This window comes from Gasterosteus aculeatus, chromosome 21, assembly GCF_964276395.1.
Source record: "Gasterosteus aculeatus chromosome 21, fGasAcu3.hap1.1, whole genome shotgun sequence".
NCBI lineage: Eukaryota > Metazoa > Chordata > Actinopteri > Perciformes > Gasterosteidae > Gasterosteus > Gasterosteus aculeatus.
This window is the reverse complement of record NC_135708.1, coordinates 10,521,701-10,546,925: the sequence shown is the minus strand read 5'-3', so window position 1 is coordinate 10,546,925 and position 25,225 is coordinate 10,521,701. Positions and strand designations below refer to the sequence as shown.

Sequence of the window (25,225 nt, the reverse complement as noted above, 5' to 3'; positions counted from 1 at the left end):
ACGCAATGTTCCCAGTCTCCACAAGGGGGCAGGGAGCATCTTGAGATGTGCATGTTGTGCAAATGGCCTCACGTCCTAGAAAGTCATGTGCACCAACAACAAAGAGAATATAAGTTCTCCACCGCACTTTTCCTTATTAATCTAACTTTTTATATCTGTTGGTGTTGCAGCAGTAGATTCAGGTTCATGCTGAAACAATATTTAGATATTGTTTCAGTATTTAGAGATATTACAAAAAAAAATGATGTTTAGGTCAAAGAGAGGAATTACATTTGTATCGACTATGTATATCGGTATATTCTAACGTGAGCATTTGTGCATATGTTCGTTATTTATTATCCCTCATTGCAGTGGTGCTTCTTCATAGGACTTTAGTTGCTCACATCCTAACTCACCCATGAGACTTTACACCCAAACTGTAACATCACCTCGTCAGCTCTTTGCAATATGTCTTATTGGGACAGACATGACATTGGATTTCTCCTTCTGCTACACATGCACACAGCGTGAGAGCTGCTTTCTGTCCGTTTGCTTAGAACAGGAGAATAAAACAGGTGATGCGTGCCGGTACGACTATACATAGTCGGGATTTGAGAAGGCAGCCACAGTTTCTGGAGTAGCCCAGAACGGACACGCTGACTCCAGAGAAACCACTCACACTTTTTGACAAGAGGGTAGAACACGCCTGTATCAGCTCCTAACCGTCAACCGAAAAAGACTCTGAAAAGTAATTCCCAGGCTCATGCTTGTCAAATCTTTAATCAAAAATTAAAAATGTCCTCCACTTCAACCGCACTAACGCATCGGATATACATGAAGGTTTTACTCGACCGGAAAGCTTATATTTGTATTCGTATTTGTGACAGCACGTGGTTGAAGAAATGACACAGTGTGATATTTAAAGGAACAAAGACAGGGCTGCTGTGTTCACTGGTCTGAAGTTTATTGAGACAAAAGCGTGTCGTAAGCTTCTCTACCGAGTGCAGGCAGGAATTGTAGGGTGATGCCATCGAGGTCCCAGAAATATGAGTGCAGGAGTGCGTTGTTGTTGTGTTCACAAGAACCTAATGAGGCCCCTGTCTTAAAAACAATGATTCGTAGCTGTACTGAAATAAATAATAATGATCTCAGTCAGCGCTGTTGCCACCGTTGGCTGCCAGTTGCCGGCAGAATCATAGATATGCTATAGCCTCTTTAATACATTTTCTCTTTTAATGCGATTTTAGTAGTGTCAGTAGACAGATAAAGGGTACGAACCCACAGGACAAGGATGCCTCTGGGATCCCACATCCAATCTTATATTCAATGTGGGATCTTATATTGTATTCCTCTGTTATGAGTCCAAACTCGTAACAGCCAGAGGTGAGAGCTGGAGATGTTTTGTAAAAAAGCAGGAACTTTACCAACAAATCAACTCTACGAGGATGGCGCCATGACTTCCTGATTCCTATTCCCTATTCCCTCATCCACTGGGAGGAGAAACAGCCCAACAGGCAGATTTAAGTTAACCGTAACAATAGAGCTGGTGTGCTTTTCGCAGCTGGTTATTAAGAAACGGGATGGAAACACGTCCACGTAAGCAGACTAGGGGGCCTGACCGACGGAGGGTCTGTGTTTAGGGAAGTTGGTTACTGACAGAAGCCATGTTGGAAACATATCGGTGTTGAATGACGAACCTTAGAGAACTTTATTCACTTAAAGCATAGTGCAGGGATTTGGTGCGTGCTAAAAAAGCGGGCCCTCCATTATCTCTATGTGCTGCGTTGGCCCCCGGTGGATGAATTCAATACTAAAGCGCGTTCTGCATCTGTGTGTTTTGGAACGGCTGCTGCAGTGACAGGCCGAACACCGTGCAGGAAGGGCGTGTGTGTGTCTGGTGGTTTCCTCTCTCATCGGTTGGCTGATCAGAACGAGTCGAGGGTGTCAAGGGTGTGTTCTCGTTAGGTTTTTGCGGTGGCAGTTGTGCTACCAATCGTAGCTTCTTTTTTTTTTCTGGTGGGAGGTGCGGGATGTGAGGGGTGTGTGGGGTGTGGGGGCCGTATTGCTGTGCTGGTTGAGAGCTGTTGAGCCTTCGCACTTGCTTGAGAACCTTTTCTTTTTCTTTTTTTGATTGCAGCTTGTCCATGTGACTCTGGTTTCCGCTGCTGGCCTGCTTCCGTGAGCAGTAAAGAGAGGCTTCAGTCACATCAGAGGAAGGCAGCCGAACGTCACGCGAGCGAACGCTCTCTGCAAACGGCGAGTCAACCAACGATATGGTCAGTGGATCAACCGGCAGTGGCTTGGTAAATCCACAGCTAACCACCAGCGTGAGTACACGAGCAGTGTGCATTAGTTTGATGTTGGTGTTTGCAATTTGCTAAAAGAAGCGACAAAGCAGAATGTTGAACCTTAACAGTTTGTCTTTTGAACAAGTTATTTCATTGATCACCTTCCTTTGTGCGTACTTGAAAGCTTGCAGTGTTGAGTAGGATGTCATAAAGTGCTACAACACAGGTCATCATAAAAATGTAGCTCTCAAAATGTTTATTCATTTTGCATATTGGGTAATTAATGATATGACTTGGTTTCGACTAATGATACAACGTCAACCCAATTTAATAATGCAGATTTCTCTGTACCGATTTTAACATGTATTAATTAAAACATTGCACATTTTGCCATTGTTCTATTCGATGAAACCCCATTCTGTCGTTTTGTGCAATCCTTATGTCGCTATCAAACTAAAAACTAAGAACAACAACACAACACAAAAATCCTCAAATGAAAAGGCGTCCAAGACAAAGAGGGAACACAAGGCCTCCACATCCAGTTAAGGTCACGCTGCGGCTTGAGTTGAAATTAGGGGAATTTTACCAGAATGCCCAACAGCTTTATTCATCAGAATAAAATGCATTCAGACATGGACTTGGATTTTGTTATTGTGTAGGGACCTCCAGACCCAACAGTGATCCGCCGTGAAAGACTTGCCTGTCAAGTCTAACACGTACATTACGCTTGCTCACAGCTACAGAAATGTTTAAATTATGACAAAAAAAAATCTTGCAAACCACCCCAATGTTTTTGGTATGAGTGGATAAATGTATATGTGCCCGTCCGACACTTTGATGTCAAGCTTCCGTCTCGTTCTCTCAGTTTTAGAATCCGTCAGTTGTTCGGAGGGAGGGGGGGATTTACCACATTTTTTACACGGTCCAAAATGTCCCCTCACTATGCTCATCATCGCGTTCAAATCTTGAACGGAGGAAGAGCGAGTCTGATGTAGATACTCGTTGACTGATTAAGTTGGACATTCCGCAGTGAGCTCATGTCTTGATTGATTGATCAGTATCCTCTCTCTTTCCTCCCATCGCCCGGTCAGCAGTGAGGATGTTAAAATGCCAGTCCACATGCTCACTGCCATCCTGCTGTGCTTGTCACCCACGTGGAGAATCCTGACGCCGGTCTCAAGTCATCCACGACACAGCCAGTGTCAACTGGTAAGACTCCAGTTCATAAGAGACACTGTTGTATAACTGAGATTACCTGTATTAATAAAGGTTCAATTAACGGTTTGTGATTAATATATATCTATCACCCTAAAATATAAAAAAGGGTCTCAGAATAAGTGGAGTAGGAACGACGCCCAAATGGTGAACAAACTCCTTCGTACTTTGTGGATTAAAGATAAGCATTTTTCAGATCGTGTCAATATTGCAAAACTCTACTGTGAGGCTGTGTTCAGTGTGCGGCCGATGTTCTGCCAACACGATAACTGAGACTAAAAATCGTCATGAGAACATCCTGTAGGAATTTACCTTTTGTGAAGATATTTTGAGTGCTGTAACATTTCCTACTTTGTCTCATTGGAAAGGCAAATAGAGTCATTTAATCCATTAAAAAGGTTTGTCAGCTGTATGTGATGTTTATAGTATTTTTCATTTTATTAAGACAATTAACTTTCTAAGAAGCCATTGTGTTATCTATAATTTAACAATGGCACACTCACAACATTGGATTTATTGGATTGGTGGAACTTTCTCACATTGTTGATGAAAGACAGATATTTGAAAAAGTGAATACATTTTCAATTGTCCTTTTAATAAATGAAGTAGCTCTCTAATGAATTACCTTTCTGATGTAATCTTTAGTGCAACCAGAGGAGAAAACATGTTTTATTAAAACTGAAAGGTTTTTGATTAATTATCAACAATGACTGTTATAAATAAATTGTAAAAAAATGAAATATTTGTGATATTCCAAAAATGTTGAGGTTTTTATGTAACAAAGCTGTGAGTTAAGAGATGGTTCTCATGCAAAACTAATTCAAAAAACTAAAATATTATTTGAAAACTTCAAGTGATGTAGTTTGAGCTCATTACTAATATCGGCGTGCTGACATTTTCACAGTAACAATGGTAACCTCATTTTAACGCAGATGATACATAGATATACAAAGATACATACATTTACCAAGTTCCCTATCTGTGTTGAAAGTCCAGTAAAGTATTGAGCACAAAGTTATTTGAAATAATCTTCCGTCTCGTTCTCTCAGTTTCCGGAGGCTTGTTGAACCTCTTGAAACCCATTAAAGAGACAATCTAACCTTGAGATTTTTGCTCGAGAACCTTGCAGTATTTAAACAGGTACACATAGAATAAACTCACACATTTAAAACTGTGTGCTCTCCTTCTCTCTGCAGATTCAAAGAACAGCTCTTTGCAACCACTGCAATCTCTCCTCTGTGCCTGCAGGACTGCCCGACAACTTAGAGGAGCTTCAGCTCAACTACAACAACATTCAAACACTACAGAGCAGCTCTCTACTTGGTTACCCCTCACTAAACACCCTGAGCTTAGCTTGTAATCGTTTGGAAAATTTGGAATCAAACACTTTTCAACACTCAAAGTTGTTAAAAAACCTCAATTTAGCAAATAACAATCTTTATGCTGGCTGCCAGGAATCCAGCCACGCGTTAAAGACTCTGCCCGGGCTCAGAGCTCTGGATCTCTCTGAGAATGGGCTCGAGGACGACATGGTGGCCACCCTTCTTCAAAATCTGACATCCCTCGAGTACCTCAATCTTTCTGGAAACTTATTGCAGAGACTGGATGAGACCTCATTCGTGGATCTTCACCAACTCAAGGAACTCGACCTGCAGAAAAACATCATGTACGAGATCGATGGCGCCTTCGACGGCAATCCGATGCTCCAGCGGCTCAACCTGGCCTTCAACTATCTGCCTTGCCTGACAGACTTTCACATGACGCAGCTGGTGGTCCTCAACGCCAGCCACAACTTCATAGAGTGGTTCATCGCCGGACAAGACCTCAACGACACTTTCCAGCTCGAGACACTTGATCTGTCCAACAACAAAATGCTCTTCTTTCCTTTCTTGCCCAACCACAGTCACTTGAGGAATCTTTACCTGTCCCAAAACAGCATTAGCTTCTACGAACACTTGGCAGACAACGGCACGTTCCCGAACTTGACCTCAACCGTTGAGTTCTACAATATGAAGACGTACACGGGCAACGTGACGGCTCAGCTGTGGGAGGAGAGCCTTCACGGTGACATCTCCTCTCTGGAGATTTTGGATCTCAGGGGAAACCAGGTAGACCATTTTCCTAAAGGATTCATCCAGAAAATGCCCGCCCTGTCCAGACTTCACATGTTCACAAACTGTCTGGAAACCTTAAATCTGACGTCGCACCGGTTCTCGGGCAGCTTGTACGAGTTAGACCTCAGCAACAACAGGCTGAACCAGATTGTCGCAGATAGAGGTACGCTGAACGCTCTCGGCAACCTGACGTACCTTAACCTCAGTTTGAACAGCCTGGAGGGGTTACCCTCGGGACTGTTTTCCTCCCTGGCCGGCCTCCGGTCAGTGGATCTCAGTTACAACAACGTTGACATTTGCCATCCTGAGGAAGCTGACCCCTGCACGGACAATAGCTCGACTTGGGCGGATTGGAAAAACGCTGCATCCTTAACGCAGCTCTACCTTAAGGGATGCAACCTTAAAATAATTCCATTGTCTGCGTTCGCTGGTTTGTCTCTAACGCACTTGGAACTGTCTGACAACCCCGGACTCGTCGTCCACCAATCGATACAAAGTCTCAGCAACACAATACGCCATCTAGGTTTGGGAAACACTCAAATACAAGACTTTGAATTCTCCCATTTGCAAAGTCTTGAGTATTTAAGCATTTCAAGGAACTATCTCACCCATCTCCCCCCTTCACTTCTAAACCTTGACCTGAAAGTGCTGGATTTGAGGGACAACAGACTGCCCACTATTCCGCCTGCTCAGGCCAACGCGTTAGCCTCAAAACTGCACACTGTTTTTCTCACAGGAAATCCGTTCAACTGCTGCCAAACTGAGTGGTTCAGGACATTTGAAACCACAAAGACGATCAACATGGTCGGACGATCAGACATTAAATGTAAAGATCTCAACCAATTGACATACAGAGTGGAGAAATCCCACTCATTCTTTTGTTTGGAGAAAGGTGGGGAATCTTTTATCTGGTATATTCTGCTTTTTGTACCCATGTGTCTTTCTCTTGTGGGCATTTTGATCATTGTTTGGCTCACCTTCAAGCCAAAAATGCTAAAAAAGTCAATCAAAAAGAATTGTTTGATGCCTACTTCTTACTGATACTTTATATACCTGAAACGAAATATGTATGTTGCCGACAAATTAAATTAATTGTAAAACTGTCAAAAATAAGGAAGGAACAATTATGTGATATGTGTTAAAGGGTGGATGTTCAGGTTGTCACAATGCTGTGCTGTCGACGTGCGATAAAAAAAAAAAGGACCCCTTGCCTGATACCGCGGGTGTCGTTTATGTGTGTGTGAGAGCGAACATATGCAGAAGTAGTGTGATGCAAGTTGTTGCTATATGCAGCAGAGGAAACATGAAATTTCCTGTTTTGCTAAGATGTGCGGGAACTGCCCAGTTCACCATCTCAAAGAGGAGGTGTATCAGGTTTCCTTCCCATCGGGGGGAACACAGTTGCAACATAGGCATAACGTTTCAGCGGGTCAGTACAGCTTTCAAAATAAACCTCACAAAGGATCATTCTCCACAGTTGTGTGTCTATCTGTGCCGCTGCTCAGGTGTCGGTGGGCCAGTAGATCGGTGTGCCGCTGTGCACGGTGTAGCAGGCCTAACCAGAAAGTAACCAGAATACCGCTGTGGTAATGCTCAGGGTCATGGTGGTTGGAACATAAAAAAGAGAAACGGGTGTAAAGCTGCATCCAAGCTAAGAAATGCCAGCATTTTTACACAACTTGTATGAGAAAGTCATGCGATGCATAAAGCGAGTCACTTTTCTTCTGCAGAAGTGAGAGGACTAATTCTGATCATGCACATGGGTTCAACTCAGCGCAGCAGCTGATCACAGGTGGATGATCTGTTTTGATATCTTTAACCAAAATAAAATTAATAAGAAATAGGGTGAACAAGGTTTTGTCCTGCAGTTATTTCAAGTAACTGAAACTGGTGTCCAGGCTACTTAAAGCAAAAGTACCACAAACATCTTGCTGGGAGTGTTGGATTTGAGTTTTTCTGTCTCTATAAGTACATTAACAGTTGGCTTGAAGCAATGCAATGCTGCTGCTGAGTCAGATCCAATTGGGAAATACTTCAATAATTCATCATTTGGGGAAGGCACTATTCCACTCGTCACAGATTGTAGAATAAGGGGAATTTGATATGAATAGTCAGCGATATCACAACAGAAGTTGGAATTAAACATGTCAGCCAAACTTTGAAACATTTCTTTTTCCAAATTCACATGGTTATTAAATGTGCTGGGGGGTCGAGTGACCACATTCATATGTACACATCACTTCAGCTTTGTAGTGTGGACAAAGCACAGCAAATTTACAAAGCACACACAAACAACTGTGGGTGTGTGGTCCATACCAGATATTCACCACGATGCTCTAAGCAGTGGCTGACTGAAACACGGCTCAGTTCGTTACAGATTCATGTTAACTCAAAGGAGTAGCATTCTTTTGAGTACCATTCGGGCAGCGGATGGTCATATATATATATATATATATATATGACACAGCAAACGGGCCTTCTTTGATGCCCCTGTAGTAAATGAAATGTCTGATCCCAAAAGACATCTGGTGGACCTTTAAGGACGCCTGAAACGGATGTCACAAGCAGTTGTCACAAGATCATTTCTCCGTAATGTATATAATAAAATAAGGCCTGATGAAAGAGGAAGTGTCTGTTTTTCATGATCACTCATATGATGTTATGACGCTTACTCTACGAAAGCTTATTTTTAGAGCGAAAGAACCACCTCACGACCTGCTCGCCTCAAATAGTGGATTTCTTGGTCTATACCTTTTATTTAACTTTGGTTTACATTGTTCCTCAAACCCTTCGGAATATTTCTCCCCCGTCGGGCTTTCAGGTTTTACCTTTCAATGGAAACTATTGCTTCTATAGGTCAAAGGTCAGTGGCTATTATCTCTGCCACTAATGGCCGCATGCTGGAAAAAAAATAAAATTGATCGTCCGACGCAAGCTGACGCACAGCTTCTTCGTCAACAGGCAGTTTGCCAAACTTCACTTCCTCTTAACCCTTCCTGCCTGTAGGAGTGAATCATGGCTGCTTTGCACCGGACGCATTGTTTGGCCAGGAAACGCCTCATATCAGTTAACCGCGTGACTGCAACGATCACTGAAAGGGACGACCTCAGCACGACAGGATGAGATCTCGCTGTAGGTTTCATGAAGGTCACTGCACAGAGCCTGAAGAGCAGGGTGCAGTGGGTATCCCAAACATATTTAAGAGACTGGGTCAGCATGAAGAGCCACTGGGAGTTGTGGAAGTCACTGGGGAATGGGTCAGGAGAGAGCAACGGGCTGGAGGGAACCTATTCCTCTTCTCACCACATCCTCTTTCGGCGTGTCAATGCTGAGAATATCTGTTTGGGATCAATTTAAAATGTCTGTTGTTCTTTGGTGAAAAGGGGATTTGTACACAAGCAGGACGAATCAAAAGACGACTATAATCCGGGAGGGTCATACATGTCCTTATAAATGGCCTTTATACCTTGGTGGGCACGATTTCCCACCACAGTAGTTACTTCTGTTTATCAACTCATTGGGCCTCTTTAACAGGAACCGTCTCCCAACACGACTGCAGGGCAGTTTGTCCGAGTTAAAAATGAAAGGGCAGCTTCTTTCTTTCAGATCTACGGTAGATTGATGAAGATTTGACTTGCAAGTTCGATACCAAGAACTAAGAGATTAACCTGTAGCAGTATTAAATACGATGTGCTTTTTCGTTCATGAAAACGTTCAGTTCCACTTTCATTATTGCTCTACAGCTTTAGTATGTTAAATATGTGAAACATGTCACTTTCACCGGAAGCTTTCAAAAGGTGTTGCTTCATAGTGTGATTCAAGCTTTCAAAAAGGTGTTTTAATGCGTTTCAATCGGAAGGTCACATGATTCTGCAAAATTCAGATTCTAACAATACTTGCTGTGCCCTCTAGTGGTTCCACCAGGAATAAAGAAACCGCTGTACATGACAACTGTGCATGGACAGAACACATCAACGAACACCTCAACATAGTGACATTCTTATATAACGCATCATATTGTATATTTATTTTACAATTGTATGCCATATTATCAGTTATACACAAAAACAAAAAGCAGCCATGGAATAATATACTTTCATCTCCCACAATGCAAGAAGGCTTTTTTTTGTTCAATCTGGAATTGAAACACATGTTTAAGGAAAACCGGTCTCAGTAATGTAAAAAAAAAAAAAAAAAAGTATAGTTTTACTTTAAGGCTTTAAGTCAACACTATATGAACTATTGGCAAAGATGACCAACATGTCACTTACTGTGTATTTATGTACAATACACAAGTCAATAATTTAATCAGAGACAAACAGCTGTCTTCAGGTAAATTAACTTCCAACAGAAATGTGGAAACTCTGGTTTCTAATCGTCAATAACTTAAAACGAAGTGTGAGGATTCGATACTTAGAGAATGGTGCAGCTGCAAACCAGGCAAACGGTTTCGGAGAGGCGGATTCACCTCGATAGGCACTTGACGGCGTCTGGCATGTGAGTTGTTTCAGTCAAATATACCAAAACGAGGGGTTCCACTCGCTGTCCAGTATGGCTCCATGTGCATAAAGCTGACGCACAATACTTGAAAGGATGTTTAAAAACCCTGATTAATTCTTTGGATAACCATAAGAGCCACTTCACCGTAAGATTATCAATTATAAAACAAGATTTAATTATCGCATCACTCTCCAGTGCATTTTTGTTTTTCTGAAAAGTGCCTTCTGCATCGCTACTAGAAAAAACCTGCAGTGAGGGAAGAGAAACAAAACCCTCACATTAAGAGCATTTAGGTCACCATCTGAGATGTATATTGTAAACAAATCTTTTTTGCTTTTTTTTTAACGTTAGTTTGGGAGATGTTGTGGCACATATTGCAGATTGAATGGCATCAAGCACAAATGGAAGCATGTTATAGAAATTACTATTACAGTCGCATACAAAAACACATGAGGGATCGGGGGTCCGTTTCCTTTCTCTCCTTTCAAATGTATTCGACCCAGCTTGTGTCCGAGACTCCTTTTTCATAGAAATACAACTCATTCTAAAATGGCCAAATGGAAGGAAAAGTGAGGCCTGTCCCCTGCAACACAATATAAATAGGAGATCACAGCTGGTTACAGAGGGCTGGGGGGTCTCAGTTAAGCAGCTCCAGATAAGTGATGGGCACTTTGCCCTTCTGGGTGCCGCGCTCGCCCATCAGCCAGTCCGAGTCCATGCCGGGGACGCTGCTGACCACGATCACCTGCGAAGACGGAGGCGCATTAGTAACGGAACCCTGAGGCCAACGCAGCAGTGGTTTGCCGAGGCGAGGCGCAGTAAAAGCTCCTGCGTCGTCATCAACTTTACAGTTTTCCGCTCGTCAAAGACACCATGAATTAAATGCTCGGTTGAGAATCCCCATTATTACCAAAGTCAATTTGTCAAAGGCAGACTGGAAGAATGTGCCTTGACGGGAGCGTTCGAAGGCATGAGATCATGCCGGTTCATTGGGAGTCAACCGCTGGCTTGTAACGGGCAGCTCAGCGCTTTTCCAGGGAGCGGCCGAGGTCCCGCTGCTGTACAGGAACTGCTCCCCGAGCTTTGGTTTCAGACTCTGTTCCCATTTTTGGAAGTAAAAAAAAGGATAGATATATGTAAAATATATAATATATCCACCTCATCGGCCAGCAGGGAGAGCTCGCTGCTGCTGGCCGCGTCGTAGTCGTACAGAACTCGGGCTCTGCGGCTGCCGTTGGAGCCGCGCAGTTCGTTGAACCCACCCGAGGCCGCCGAGCTGCCGTGGCCCGCGGACACACTGGGCAGCGAGGCCGACACGGAGATGGTGGGCACCGAGATGCTGGCGCCGCCCGACACCGACGATTGGTTGTTGTTGGAGAATGTGGAGGGGAAGCTGGTGGCAGGAAGGAGAGGGGATGAAAACTGGCAGCGGAGCGATTAAGTGTTCTGTATGAATTAGATGGTGCTGACTGAGTGAATCCTTTCCAACAGAAAACAGAATGGTTTACTTCAACATGCGCGGCTTTGTTTCGAGAAGGACTTTTTTTTCTCAAACAAAAGACAGTTATTCACACATTCAGAAAGAAATAGGATACATAAAGCAAAGACTAAAGGATTAATAATATTCATTTTGAGCAATTTGGCATATGCCGGGAACGGGTTAGTGTTGTTAGGGAGATGAATAACATAAATTTGACCTCAGAAAGGCGGTCTTCCGAGTCACAGCCCTGGTGGGGTAAGCGGCCCAACGCTGGGTGATACCAGTGAGACTAAATGAATTAAAAAGGTCACGGTGGTGTCTGACCTGCCCAGCTGCTTTTGGAGATCCACCATGTACTGGTAGCACTGTGCGTAGTACGTAGTCTGGGCCTCCACAAAGTCATTCAAGCAGCGGAGGTGATGTGCCTGGGGACGAGCAAGCAGAGAGGAATACTGAAGAGAACACCGCAACCTTCACGGCTGTTTAGCAAACAAAGGAGAGTTCAATCCATGTCGTGGCTCAACTACTATTATCGCTTAAAGAATGATGTAAATCCAACTGTAACAACATATTTTGCCACCTTAATTGTAGCTTTACCGACTTCACACACCAAAATTAGTAATCATGATTTTCTAAGTTGTTTCCAGCAATTACCAGCAGCACTACAGCAAAAACCCTAAACGCCATTTGTTTAATGACTAAAGCAGGCGCGCGGGGGAGGGAGACCCCGGGGTGGGGCTACGTACGTGGGTGCTGCTGACGCCCTCGAGCAGCAGCCGGGTGATCTCCGCCTGCCGGTCAAACTCACTCTGAGACATCCGCAGCTCCTGCTCCGCCTGAGGATCAGCGACCAAAAGCAGATTTTTACAGAGCAACATCACCAGTCCTCCTGGGTGGAGACGTGATGGTGATCCAAGGAGAGCAAAATCAGGTCCACTTTTCTTATTTATGGTAGTAATCACAGTGTTTTGCAGACCGAAGAACAGACATGTGGCTTTAAAGTGAGGGTGAATGAACATGCAGACTAACGGACTGATATTCCACTTTTTAAAGTATCTCATCTGTATTGGAGTTGAGTATATCCCTTGTTATGAAACATCAATACAAGCCGAATATGAACATGTGCCACCAGTTAGTCGACAGAAAAGAAAAGCAATACAAAATTAAAACCAACTGTCTACCAAGAGTGAAAATGAAGTCCGTATGTGCGCATAGGACCATGATATGGCTTCAGAGGGACCAGAGACGAGGCCCATCAAGGAAAGGACAATTACACACAATGTTTGTGTCCTGAGGGAAATGTTTCCCTTTCCTCATACTGAGCCAAATCCTTCAATGAGAGTCTTGTGGAACAATGGTTTGTTGAGACTCACTAAAAAGTCCAATAAACACACGGTCTGAAGCTGAGACGGACGGGGACAATGGCCCTACTGTCCCGAAGTCCCCTCAGCTCACACCGGGGGGGCAGGACATCGACAGGGCTCAGCTCTCACAGAGAAAGAAAGCTACGGGCAGCACCAGCTGCCCACACTGTTACCAGGGGTGTGTGTGTGTTCAATTCAAAGATGGATCCAAACATTCCACTCACCTCTGTCATTTCCTCCGCTCACATCTGCTGCTTTGCATTTCGAAAACAGTGACACAGTAGTTAGAGCTACAGCTGCTGAAAGGCCACGGCCAACACAAGATGTCCTCTCACACTGTGTGTGTGTGTGTGTGTGCGCTTTCACAAACCACACTTTGTAGAGGGTAAGAGGAATGTGACAATGTAGCACACAAGTATTTCATGCCGTAGCTTTCGCACAACCAAACCACCTCGGTGCGATGGGGTGCACCGCCCGCCAAACGGAGACTGACTGAGGCCCTGCGGGGGAGTAACCACCTGATAAGTGTTGAAAGGACACAACTGTTTGATTCTGGGGATTAAACGCTGAGGGGAAAAACCACCCAGACAACCGCTGCTATTTGGGAAAGCTAAACGCTTAAATGATGAGAAGCGCTCGGAATAATTAGGTTGTGAAAACGCCGTGAGGATCACATCTGGGTCTCGTCTAGATGCTTTATTTAAGCATTCATGGGAAATCGTGTCAAAAAGCCACTCTGCTCACTTTCCTCCTGTTGCCAAGTAGCTCGGCTGGGATGTTGCCCGGCCTTTTAATGTCCACCCATTTAGTGATATCAGCAGTTCTATAATACAAGCAGCTTAGTTGTGTATTTGTTGTGTCTTTTCTTACTGGCACAGACATGGAGAGGGGGAATAACAGATACAAAGATTCAAGATATCACGTGAGAACTTTCAAGTGCCAGTTTGAATCAAATATAGGGTCATATTTTGCAACTAAAAATTTAGATGAAGTCTTCATTTTTTTCAAAAGAAAACATCACGCATCATCTTTGATAAGTTCTATATGCATTATACAACCTAAGGCAGCAATCATTGAGTACGTAATAAAAATAATAAAGGTTTATGTTATTAGCAAAGCTAAGTGTGCAAAACAAGAGTCGCTGCTCAGCTGAAGGCAAAAGAAGCATCGCTCTGCAACACCTCAGCTGTGAACTGGTCAGCTGATCACATCATGACAATTCATTTCTGTTCTGCATAAGAACCTTCAGTACGTGGAGCTTTTGGTACACATGGTGCGCCAAGGTAAGGAGGCTAACCATATTTCAGTGTACAGACACATATTTTCTGCTGCTCGGTATAATACTAACTTCACTACTGAGCATCTTTGCCATTGGCACATTTCTTAAAGGGCGAATGCTTCATTTCTCTTCTTCAGGTGGCCCCTGCAAGTCGTGCAGAGCGATGAATTAAGACTAAAACTCAAAAACACTTTCTGCCCTTCTCGACTTGCAGATTCCATACTGGATCTTTTCAGTTGTTATTTATTTGATTTAGTTATTTTTAACCAAGATCTTATAAAGATATCAGACCACAGTGAGTGAGTTCTGGCTGAAAAGCGATGCCGTTTGCAGCACACGCCGTTTCGTTGCATTCCTGAAGCACAAAGCAGTCTTTTACATCCTGAACACACGTCTTTTGTCGCCTCACACCTAGAAGGTCCTGCGTTCGACTCCGGCCAGCGGCCTTTCTGTGTGGAGTCTGCATGTTACATTACAGGTCATTTAGCAGACGCTTTTTTATCCAAAGCGACTTGCATTACACTTTAAACCCGTGGCTTTTTTTTTTTTTCTTCACATTTTTGCCCAGGGAGCAATTAGTGGCACTTGCTCAGGGACACTTCGACATGGAACGACCCGTCATTCCCCCCTGTGTGGCGACCAATCCAGGGTGTACCCCGTCTATCGCCCAAAGTTGGCTGGGATAGACTCCAGCCCCCCCCCCACGACCCCGTGTGCAGGATAAGCGGTTTGACGATGGACGGACAGACACACGTCTTTAGTGATCATAAGTTGCTTTGCCTTCAAACTGTACAAATGTACTGTTTGTTTGTGTTAAAATGTTTATTATTTTGGGGGTTATTCTTTAGACACAAGTGCCTCTTAACAAATGTGAGCAGAAAATAAAAAATAAAACCAGGAGTGAGACGAAGAAGAAGAAGAGACCGTAGCAGGATAATAACTGACCAGAAAAAGGGAAGTCTGACATTTGTATGGCTTCTCATGTGACCGTATGCCACAAGTCACGAGAGATAAAATGATCAGCTTCATGTTGTGTAACTCGCTGTGCCAGTCACAACTTGTGGAACTTCAGACAGATGGGCTGTAGGATACGCCCAAACTGCTTTTCTTCCTTGGATTGGAAATTGCCTCACAACTTTAGAGAACGCGGGATTCACTGACACGGTTCATCAAATCAGTATTAAAATGACCAAAAGGCATCCAGATGCATTGATGGTGTGTTTGTGTGTGTCTACTTACTGCAGCTCTTGCATCAGCCATCCTGGCTTTCTTTAGCTTGGTTTTGGCTGCATCCAAATCCAAACGTTTTACCTGCAGAAGCTTCCTCTCTTTCTGGACACAAAACAAATCAGCAGCCCTCACAAAGTGCAACTGTCGCCACGCTCTTATTGACGGAGGGAGAATCAACATTAGCGTTGGGGTTCTTAATAGCACGGCACATGCGCAGGGTGTTTGGAGGTGCATTGACTAGAAAGGTGTAATGGGGCGAGTAACATTGGCGTCAAACAGGTCGTATGCGGAAGAAAGAAGGGCATCGGAGTGTTCACATCTTTGAGGCGGCCAACGCCACCCACTGCCTGCCGGGTGCTGCTGTAGCTCGAAAAAAAGCCTCAACTCAGAGGAACAGGAAGTGGTATGGTTGCATTCACTGAAACTTATGTGCAGCTTTGTTGGGCTGCTAATAGCATTAAGGAGGGATGTTTGCCATTAGCTTAACCTTAGCAAATAGTGAAACTGATTTAAGGCACGCAGACGGCAGTCCAACTCACCAGAATAGTTTTGAAGTCTCCCTCCAAAAAGTTTCTGAAAGGCGTCAGGAAGTTGATGGCGGCGCTTTGGATCAACTCCCGTTCTGCACCACCAATCTGCTTCTCCGTCTCTCCACATTTTATCAGAGCATTTCCTGTTATGGTCAGCGGCACACAAACACAAATTCACTCCCAATATAGCAGCGTGCTGCACAATGAGGCATCGCAGTCTCTACCAAGGCATAAACACATCCGTTTTCGGGAATACTCAGAGGCCTGTGGATCCGTGGCAGAAGAAAGCTACCTCTGCCTCGTGACCAAGCAATGACATCGACCACCGGAGACTGTATGTTTATCATCATAACAATGGAATGGTGCACAAACTGTCAAAAAGACGCTACACTAGACAGAATACTCGTTAATGAGTTATAAAAAATAACTCGCCAGTAAACAGTGCAGGTAATTGATCAAAAATATCTCACGCAGCCCTATTTTCATTTGTTTTATTTAATAAGAAATACTGTGGGGGAGAGTAGGTTGACCAGAACACAGCACGGGTTAAACTAGTCTCAGCGGTTCTCGCTCACCGTACGCGGTGCCGGGCCCGAATTCATTCCCCGACTCGATCATGGACTGGCCCAGCAGGTCATGGTTGTTGAGTCGCGTCGGGGCTTTTTTCTCCAGCTTCTCGTACACAAATTCTTCAAGCCGGACATCTGCAGATTGCAACAAGAAAACTCAATTACAAAAAGTCACAAGACTTCAGTGAGGCAGCCAAATGTACGCGACAGTTGACTCGAGGACAGAGAGACTGCTTTACTATTTGCAAACCGCGAACAAGAACACGTGAGCACAGTCACAGCAAAAAGAACAATATTTTTTTTAAATATCCAGCTTCTGCACAAGCTGGTGTGTGTGTGTGTGAGAACGGAGGAGGATGCACAGCCGAGCTCACAGACCTTCTGTCCACTGAAGTAACTCATGTCAAACACCAGCTCAGGGATGATGGTGGAGCAGGTTTTATAAGGGGACCTTTGACCCCGGGGTGTCAAAGGGGGGTCTTACTTGGGTTGGGCTGTAGTAAGACCTCGGTCTGCTTCATAATCCTCTCCGTCCATTGCTTGGTGTTCTCAGCTCGCACCAGAAGGTTCTCCAAGTGAGCGTCCAACTCAGTCTTCTCCGCCTGGCCAAGTTTCTCTTCTGTAAACTGTGAAGAGGAGAAAATTCGTCATTCGAGACACGATGATGGAAACCGGCGACACCCGCGTTGAGAAAGTTGGACGCAAGGAACCGAAGAAACGGACGTTATCTGCGTAGCTGATTAATGTTGAAGTTGATGGCTGTCTGGTGGTTTCTGCGGCCTACTTTTGATGTTGGACAGATGCGGAGTGAAAACCTGTTGGCTGTAATTGAGACTAGGCTGTCTATTATGACTATTTGAAAAACAATTATGCAACTTCTGACAACGTGGAGGACGCAAGGACACAACATGTTCTCTCGGGTGCTACCTAGTTAGCAATATAAAGACAGCAACCAGCGTTAGCTGTTTAGCATGGGAGCTAAACGCTACCTGACTGATTTAAGCAGCTAGCTAGTTAGCAACAACTTCCACAAATTAGACGGTGAAACTTACTTGTACTGCGCGGCTGAGGAATGTACCGGCGTCTGCGGCTAACCGCTTTACGTTAAAATCCATGGCAAAGCCGCAGCAACGCACACTTAAAACAACAGCTAGCTCGTCTCACAGCCCAACTGCCATCCCTGTACGCCGAAGCGACTTTTTTTGGGGGGGGGGGGGGGTTCCACCCAGCTGTTGGTTCCTACAAAGATAATGTACGAACAAGATACTTCCCTTCCCCACCCACGAAGACAGCTGACGGGATATCGCGCATGCGCACTTGGATCACACGACAAAACGAGAAGGTAGAGGTAGAGAGAGAAGGTAGACAGCGGGAAATGTTGTCAATATATTTAAACTACTCAAGATTTAGTCGTTAATAAATGTTGCTGTTGTTTACGCTAGGGAAACATTTTTTTTCTAAATTGTACATATCTTACAAACTTTTGGCAGCGTGATCAAATGTAATACACACATGCTATTTCTAGGGTCGACCAAAGAATTCCCATTCATATTCACACATTTCATGAAAGCGTGAACGCAAATAACATGTGTGAACTTCAAGTGAGGCAATTATGGAAGACGGAGAGATTATTTAGATCCTCCATCTAAAACATTGTCCGTTTTATACCGCTATAATACCAGCTCAGTATATACAGGTCATTTGAATGGGGATAATGTTTTGCAACATAATACCAACTACAACCCTCACATCGTTCTTTGGAAATTGTCTCGAGGAAGAGGAAAAAACCCTCTTACGGTCTGGATGTAATTATGCCAGACAGAGCCGGCTACCTGCTGCGTGGGAGGATGTCAGGCAGAGAAATCAAATGACTTCCCCTCAGTCGGCTTCCAAAGCACCGTCAGCTACAGCCTTCTTACTTAGCGAAACGATGGCTCCAAGTTTTCCACGACCACAAATATGGTCGGGTTGGGCCTCCACAAATAAAACTGCCGCAGGGTTTCCCCATCACACACGTACACTGGTTTTCTCATTGCACAGATGTCATGTAATACTGATTTTCACGTGATCTCAGCTAAATCTAAACCTGAAATGCTTCAGATTTGAACAAGTTGGAACTATTGCCTATTTATCATCCAACAGCAAATGGTCTTCAACAGCAGCCCACACAGGGTATTTTTTTAAAATAACCTCACTATGTCAAAGCAATTAAGGCTTTGGCCTTGTTTCATGCTCGGCTAACTTTGAGAACTGTTGGGGCGGTTGTTTTAAACACATGTATTTGGATTTAGCACTTATAAGAAGGCCAAACGACTCCTTTGCGGCAGCAATCGGCTGCAGTCTGGTTGTTCCGGCAGTAAATCTGTGCGTATCTGCTCTTTCACTTCACAATTACAGAACGCACTCAGGGGTAAGACAGGACCAAAACAAGCTGTACCTTCAGTAAAATGAATGGAACAATGCATGCATGTTGGCAACAACCTTTATTTTAGACATTACTTACAATGAGCATCAATAAAGTCCATGAACTCAACAAAACACAAAAACCTTTCACTTATTTACATGATGCAGCTTTGACACGGCGAATGGATTCGAGTTTCACTCAGCACAAGACTTTAGAATGAGACCGTCATGGATCGCAATTTGTCAAAGTACATCTGAAACTTGAGAAAGTCTTGCAGATTTTATTTTCCACACTCACACATAAATACTTGATATGAGATAAAACAACTGCATTTGGGGCAAAATGAAAGCTGAATTACAATTGCAGCTTTTTTTGGACCAACTTTTTAGAAAGCTGCAGCAGCAGAGGATATCTCAGCGTCCTCTTCCTCCAAGACTCCGGGACTCCCTGGAGACCATTCTGAAAACACATCGAGATGACAGCTGAGAGCACATTGCTTTCTCAATATCTGAGTTCGCTGTCACTTTAGTTTACAATTATATTGACAATATATCAAACAATGATATAACAAAAAGCCAGTATCAACACAAAATCCACCATCAAACAGACACGGTTGATGTCTTTTCTTGCTTTCGACTATTTATTTGGCCAAGTTGTACTCTAAGCTGTCACACATTATTTTGCATGTACAGATCAGAGTGTGTATTCAATAACAAAATACAGTTTCCTCACATCACTCTTTGGAAATATGAGCTATAGAGCAAAAGTTAAAAAAAAGAAAAGAATGATGCCTCTTTAAAAAACCCATTTCCGAAACCCATTTCTTAGAGTATCAGTGACTAATGACTATTTCATGTGCCTGAGAGCCACACACTCCCCTGCAGTACCTGGGCCCCAAAACAGGCTCCTATGAAGGAGGCTCTGCTGGCGGTGCATCCCCCGCAGCGCATGGTGTCCCTCACTGCTTCATCCAGCTGCTTCAGCTTCAGGACTCCATGGAGCGCTCCCTGGAACGCACCGGGCAAAGCTGGACGCAAACCCAGATTTGCAGATTGGTGCATGGTCAGATCAGCAGTCAAATATCAAGGATCAAGTATTCTTATATTGCCGCTAAGTTACTTCACCAGGCAACAATTTGATTTACTGCTAAAGTGGCCTTCTATGTTTAAAAGACCCGGGGCTCGAACAACCGCACATGCACATTAAGCTTCTCAACCTTTTAGCCCTGTAAAACCCGAGACATCCAACTCAGCAGGGAGCGGAAAATGAAAAAGGGAGGAGAAGGGAGACCATTAGTCAGGAGATCAAAGGCTGGAGGATGTACTGACGCGGAGGGTACGCAAGCCGCGCCGAGTCAACAGACCTGGATCCTGCTGCCGCCAGCCGGGCTTACCTCATGTGTTTGTGAACACAGCAGGTACGAGCTGCTGGGATGTCTTGGCGAGGTTGTCCTTCACCTGGTGGATATGCGCTTCAGCAGAGATCCGGGGAGAGAGAGAGAGAGACAGAAACTGTATTGTTTAGTGCTCAAACGTCAGGGCCCATTTTGGGCTGCGGCTCCCTATTGTCATAACACACAATATGTATATTTGACATATGGAACCTATTTTACAACACGGTCTGTGTGTCTGGTAGTTTTGACCACTTTTCTCACAAGAGCTCTTTGTTTGTGTGTTGATCTGCCGATCCCTCGCCCTGCTTAAGGGGCGAGCATACGTTCCTTCTTGATACTGATAAATACTCCCTCAAGTAAGCATCCTTTAATGCTGAGCTTGCAGAGTTATGTGCAAAGACTAATTATGGTCTCATGTCTGAGCAACAAGTCATTTAGCTAAATCAAACATTTATTCCCATTTCTTCTGAAAATCATTGCGATGGAAGTTGTTTGAAAACATCCTGTTTATGTGTTTTCTTGCAAAGTGTTAGATGAGGAGGTTTAGACCACTCTAGCGTCTATCCATCAATTAAAATGTGAAGCTAGAATCAAACGTTTATTAGCTCAGCTTTTCAGAGAGAAACATTTGTCCTAATTATGCGGGTTCAACAAAAGCTCACTAATTACCCCGTCTTATCTTGTTTGCTCAAGCAGTGCTGAATTATTATAAGATCTAAAAAAACAAAACTTTAATTCAAACATATACTTTTAGCTTTGGCGTTAGCCCAACTAACTGTTGCTCCTTCCTTTTTGCTTTTCGTCCAACTCTCTGCAGTGAAGTGAATACGCCCGTTTTGAGACCATTGTTACTTTGAAAAGCACCAAAAGCACCAGGACACATGTACTAACCAATGACGGCACGGTCCAGCTCCTGAGGGTTCTGTCTCTTCGGGTCATTCAACTGAGCCAGAACTGCATCCAGAGCATTGGAATCGGACCCGTTGAGGATGTAATGCTCCAAAAACCTGGTAACGTTAGACAGAAAAACAACGGGTGAGTCTCCCTTCACTCCGGTAAACTCTGAGCTGTGCAGCTCGTGTGTGTGACCAACAGTTCATCTTCTTCAGAACCTTCCCTCACCTTGCTGCAGCCAATGTTACAGCCACGCACATGTCATCGTTCTGGGTCACGCGCACGGCTTTCTCCACCTTCTCCAGCATCTCAGGCCGCCCGGCGTACATGGCCACCACCGGCGCCAGCTTAGTGACGCCGTCCATCTGACAGTCCGTATCACAGCCTCAAAAAGCAAGTGCACGGACAGAGATTAGCGACACCAAACAAGTTGAGAAGCCAGGGGAGGTTCACACACACTTTTTTCTTTTTCTTACCAGTTTCTTCTTTGCCAGCATCCACATTTCTGATAAAAGCCTTCAGGCTGCTGTTTCTCCATGGACCATCTATGGGGAGGATGGCTTTAGGACCTAACAAATGCAAAAACAGCTATTTATAACCCTCATTATTAGGAAGAATCAGAAAAGCGCGATGAGGAACAAAAACATTTCCTTTTACTTTCTGTCGATGCAGTTTATTTTTCTGTAGGTGGAGCCCTTTTCTTTGTCTACTCAGTCATGACTATTGCTGCCCACGATGGTGACACAGCTCGTTTTAAATGACTGTGAGCCATAAAGCCGTCTACAGTTTACTGCGCCAAAAAGTCCACTGTATTTATACGATATAGCGACTGTAAAAGAGCAGAAAAAATGCTAAGCTCTGACCACCAAAAACTGATTTAACGGAATATCTCAGGATGGGAATTCCCCATCAGCTGGTAACTATTTGCGTGTTGTCAGACAGTAACAGAGGCTCTCACATCCATCCAGGCCAGTGAAGTTGATGATGGATACATATAGACATCACATTATTGACGGTTACACAAGAGAAGAGCGAGCCCGGTACCTCCTTTCTCCCTGTATGGATCATTGAGGGGAAGCTCATACACTGTTCCTGGACCGAAGAACTTGTAGATGCGCTTGGTCAAGTCTTCCACGTTAACATCTGCCAACACATGACATATATCTTTGAGAAAACATTTCATTTTAGTTCAATATCAAAATCTTAAAAACTCTGATGACTTAAGGACCAGCTAACAATGCTATCCTGACGGCTTGGCCCTGAGAATGTCGTGCTGCTGCCCGTGTCTGTACCTCCACACCGGCTCAGTGACTCCAGCAGGACGTAGGCCTGGTCTCCGTAGCACGTCTGCTCGCCCGTCGCTCTGCGGTAGAAAGGATTTGCTGACTCCGGGCGAAACTCGGGACAGGGCTCCAGATCAGAGAGAACTTCTTTGAGCGTGTCTGGATTGTAGATCCAATGCATGGGCTGAGCTGTAAGGGTGTGCAGCACACAGTCACAACGCACACATGCAAAAGAAAGAGAAAAATACTTAGAGCATGTTCTTAACGTGATACCGCCTGTAGGTGACAAACGTCGCACGGAAAGGAAAATGAATGCGTGTTGTTTGAATCAAAAGCAGGAAGTTATATTTGGGATTACTTCCTTTGGTGTTTATCATTAAATTGTGTTGAGAATGACGTGGTAGTAACAACAAGGCAAGTTTATTTCAGAAAGATGGGAATTCAAACTACTTTATAATGCAACAAAAGCTTCAAAAAGTAAAAAATGAAATCCCAGCATTAAAAATCTAAAAATCTATTTAAGAACGGCAAATTACATTAAGACTTTGGCTGGTTAAGGTTTAGCATTGCAGCTATGAGCCAGGAAGTGTCCTTTCGTAACATTGAAGTCAGCATAACTTACACAAGTTAGGAAACGGCTGCTTTTTATCAGCGTGTACAGATGTTGCTTATGCTTCTCTGTGAGCCGTAAGAAACAACCAAACAGTATTTGAAACACACCACCAACGAGTGCTGTTAGTAAAAGATAAGGGCGCTGTTAACTCAAGAAATAAACATAGATACATAGATACATCTGTATGTATATTTACATATATACGAAACAATAGGAGCTCTATAAAAAGCATCATAACAGGCAGTGTGAGTATGAAGAAGATTTGGTATGTTATATGTTCTAATTAACTCCCCAGTATCACACGGTTTATCTTACTTGCTGCATCTGCTGCTGCGGCTCCGATAATGGCCCCAATCGCTCTGTCTGCCAAAGTCAAGGCCATCTGCTTTTATTTCAGACACGAGTACAAGATGCACAAGAAATTATGTGAGGATTCCGTCGTTTGTTTAACATATACTTACATTCATTTCCTGACATGAATTTCTTTCATTTGAATTAAAAAAATGCAAATACAGCTCACTATTATTGGAAATGGTCTAATTCAGAAAGTTACTATGATACTTTTACACATTGAGTTTTATTTCAATGTTTTAATTTATAAATGGAACATTAACTATATCCAGTCATTATTTTTAAAAATATATATCTTGACCTTTTTAACCATCGTAACAGAAGTTTCAACGTAAACAGATGGAAACACAGCTTTTGATTTCAAAACATCTGGTAAAAAGTTTAGAGAATTATTATTCTGCATCCAAGAATGAACACACTTTGTAAACTGGTTTAGTTATTTTATGAAATGTTAGGAATATTAATGATGGTCTGTTCTCAATGAATACACCAGAAGTCCTTAAAAACCATATGGTGCGTTGTAATGAAGTGCTAGAGTACCTTTAATGTCAATGACATGATCACTGGTTCATCCTTACCTTTGGGTCTCGTCTTCACCTTCCCTCTAACCACTTAAAATGCTAAAAAAAAGCGTCGCCCCCTTGTCAGCTTTCTAACATGGGAGCGTCCCATCAGCGCAGTGATAAGCACGCACCAATGACAACACAAGAAAAAACAGGATGGAGGCCAAAGAGGTGGTAAGATGGAGGTTACAACACTTATGTTTTTATGCATATAAGGTTAGGTATCAATAGAAGAAAGTACGTTTATTTCGTTTATGTGAATTTCTCTTGATCCCAGTGAAGAGATACTTTAAAAACCTTTTAATTTTACCATTTAAAAAGAAACCTTTTGTTGGATAGGAGATGTTTCTGTGCTGTGGTGTTGCTATGCTCAATGTTGGAGGTATTTATGCAACACTGGCTAATTAGGGGGCTTGGCATAATTGTTACTTGCATACAATGTATTATAATTATGTTGACAGCCCGGCTAACAGTGCTGTGAGGATGTCCTTATCGGCCCAGCTATGAAGCTAAATGCTCAGAATGCTAACATGCAATTATAATGTGTTGATGTGTACTAAGTAATGTTTACCATGTTCTTGGTTTAGCATGTTAGCTTGTAAATAATATACAGCTGATGAGAATATTGTGCATGGGTTGCAGGTATTTTTTAACAAAGCCGCTCCATGAGAAAGTAGTGAGAGCTGTAAATATCAACGTCTTGGTGACGTTTGTGGTAAGTGAATGCGATCACGGGGTCATTTGGGTTCATCCTCTGAGAACCAAGACAGTACATCAAGTGGTTGATGTGTTAAACGTGTTATTTAAAGAAAACGTTGACCTGTTGAAGGATCACCATAGTCAGAGTCACACTCCGGGGACCATGTATGTCTGTAGAAAATGTCACACCTGTTAATCTGATAATTCTTAGGATATTTTAGTTAATTTAATCAAAAATAAGAGAATGAGAAAACAAAACGTGCCACTAAGCTTTTTGTTGCATCTTGATACAAAGCTCTGCTCTGGAAAGCCTTACAGGCCCTCTTCACACATAACACTGGGCCACATGGACTATTTCTGGGCTTGACCCTGTGACTAAACTGTGATTGTTTTAATTAAAACATTAATGTACTATTTCGAATCCGTCAGCTCAATTAAAAGTTAATTTGCACTTGACGAACTCTACTGTGATGCCGG

General features: G+C 43.5%; 3 protein-coding genes across 14 annotated transcripts; 1 reads left to right on the top strand and 2 right to left on the bottom strand.

Moving 5' to 3' along the window:
• The first annotated feature begins 1,902 nt into the window (after positions 1 to 1,902).
• On the top strand, positions 1,903 to 7,426 carry nrros (negative regulator of reactive oxygen species). 11 transcript variants are annotated; one of them, XM_078095654.1, is made up of 4 exons: positions 1,903 to 2,002; positions 2,117 to 2,306; positions 3,362 to 3,476; positions 4,679 to 7,426. In XM_078095654.1, the coding sequence occupies exons 3-4, from the start codon at positions 3,375 to 3,377 to the stop codon at positions 6,635 to 6,637; spliced, it is 2,061 nt and encodes a 686-aa protein (XP_077951780.1). In that variant the 5' UTR covers positions 1,903 to 2,002; positions 2,117 to 2,306; positions 3,362 to 3,374; the 3' UTR covers positions 6,638 to 7,426. The 11 variants fall into 11 exon arrangements, with proteins under 11 accessions (XP_077951780.1, XP_077951782.1, XP_040023162.2 ...); XM_078095656.1 differs by having other exon boundaries at positions 1,907 to 2,018; XM_040167228.2 differs by having other exon boundaries at positions 1,912 to 1,929; positions 2,117 to 2,255.
• A 2,175-nt stretch (positions 7,427 to 9,601) lies between these two features.
• On the bottom strand, positions 9,602 to 17,855 carry sh3glb1a (SH3-domain GRB2-like endophilin B1a). The gene is made up of 9 exons (XM_040167263.2): positions 17,601 to 17,855; positions 17,033 to 17,174; positions 16,555 to 16,683; positions 15,989 to 16,122; positions 15,459 to 15,551; positions 12,323 to 12,412; positions 11,901 to 12,001; positions 11,255 to 11,489; positions 9,602 to 10,841 (listed from the first exon to the last, which is right to left on the bottom strand). Exons 1-9 carry the CDS (start codon positions 17,661 to 17,663, stop codon positions 10,734 to 10,736), a joined length of 1,095 nt encoding a protein of 364 aa, XP_040023197.1. The 5' UTR covers positions 17,664 to 17,855; the 3' UTR covers positions 9,602 to 10,733.
• A 1,159-nt stretch (positions 17,856 to 19,014) lies between these two features.
• Positions 19,015 to 24,148, bottom strand: LOC120811675 (crystallin J1A-like). 2 transcript variants are annotated; one of them, XM_040167266.2, is made up of 10 exons: positions 24,065 to 24,148; positions 23,451 to 23,520; positions 22,532 to 22,711; positions 22,284 to 22,382; positions 21,716 to 21,808; positions 21,468 to 21,624; positions 21,237 to 21,352; positions 20,346 to 20,423; positions 19,840 to 19,979; positions 19,015 to 19,411 (listed from the first exon to the last, which is right to left on the bottom strand). In XM_040167266.2, the coding sequence occupies exons 2-10, from the start codon at positions 23,515 to 23,517 to the stop codon at positions 19,307 to 19,309; spliced, it is 1,035 nt and encodes a 344-aa protein (XP_040023200.2). In that variant the 5' UTR covers positions 23,518 to 23,520; positions 24,065 to 24,148; the 3' UTR covers positions 19,015 to 19,306. The 2 variants fall into 2 exon arrangements, with proteins under 2 accessions (XP_040023200.2, XP_040023199.2); XM_040167265.2 differs by having other exon boundaries at positions 23,451 to 23,517.
• Positions 24,149 to 25,225: the final 1,077 nt, after the last annotated feature.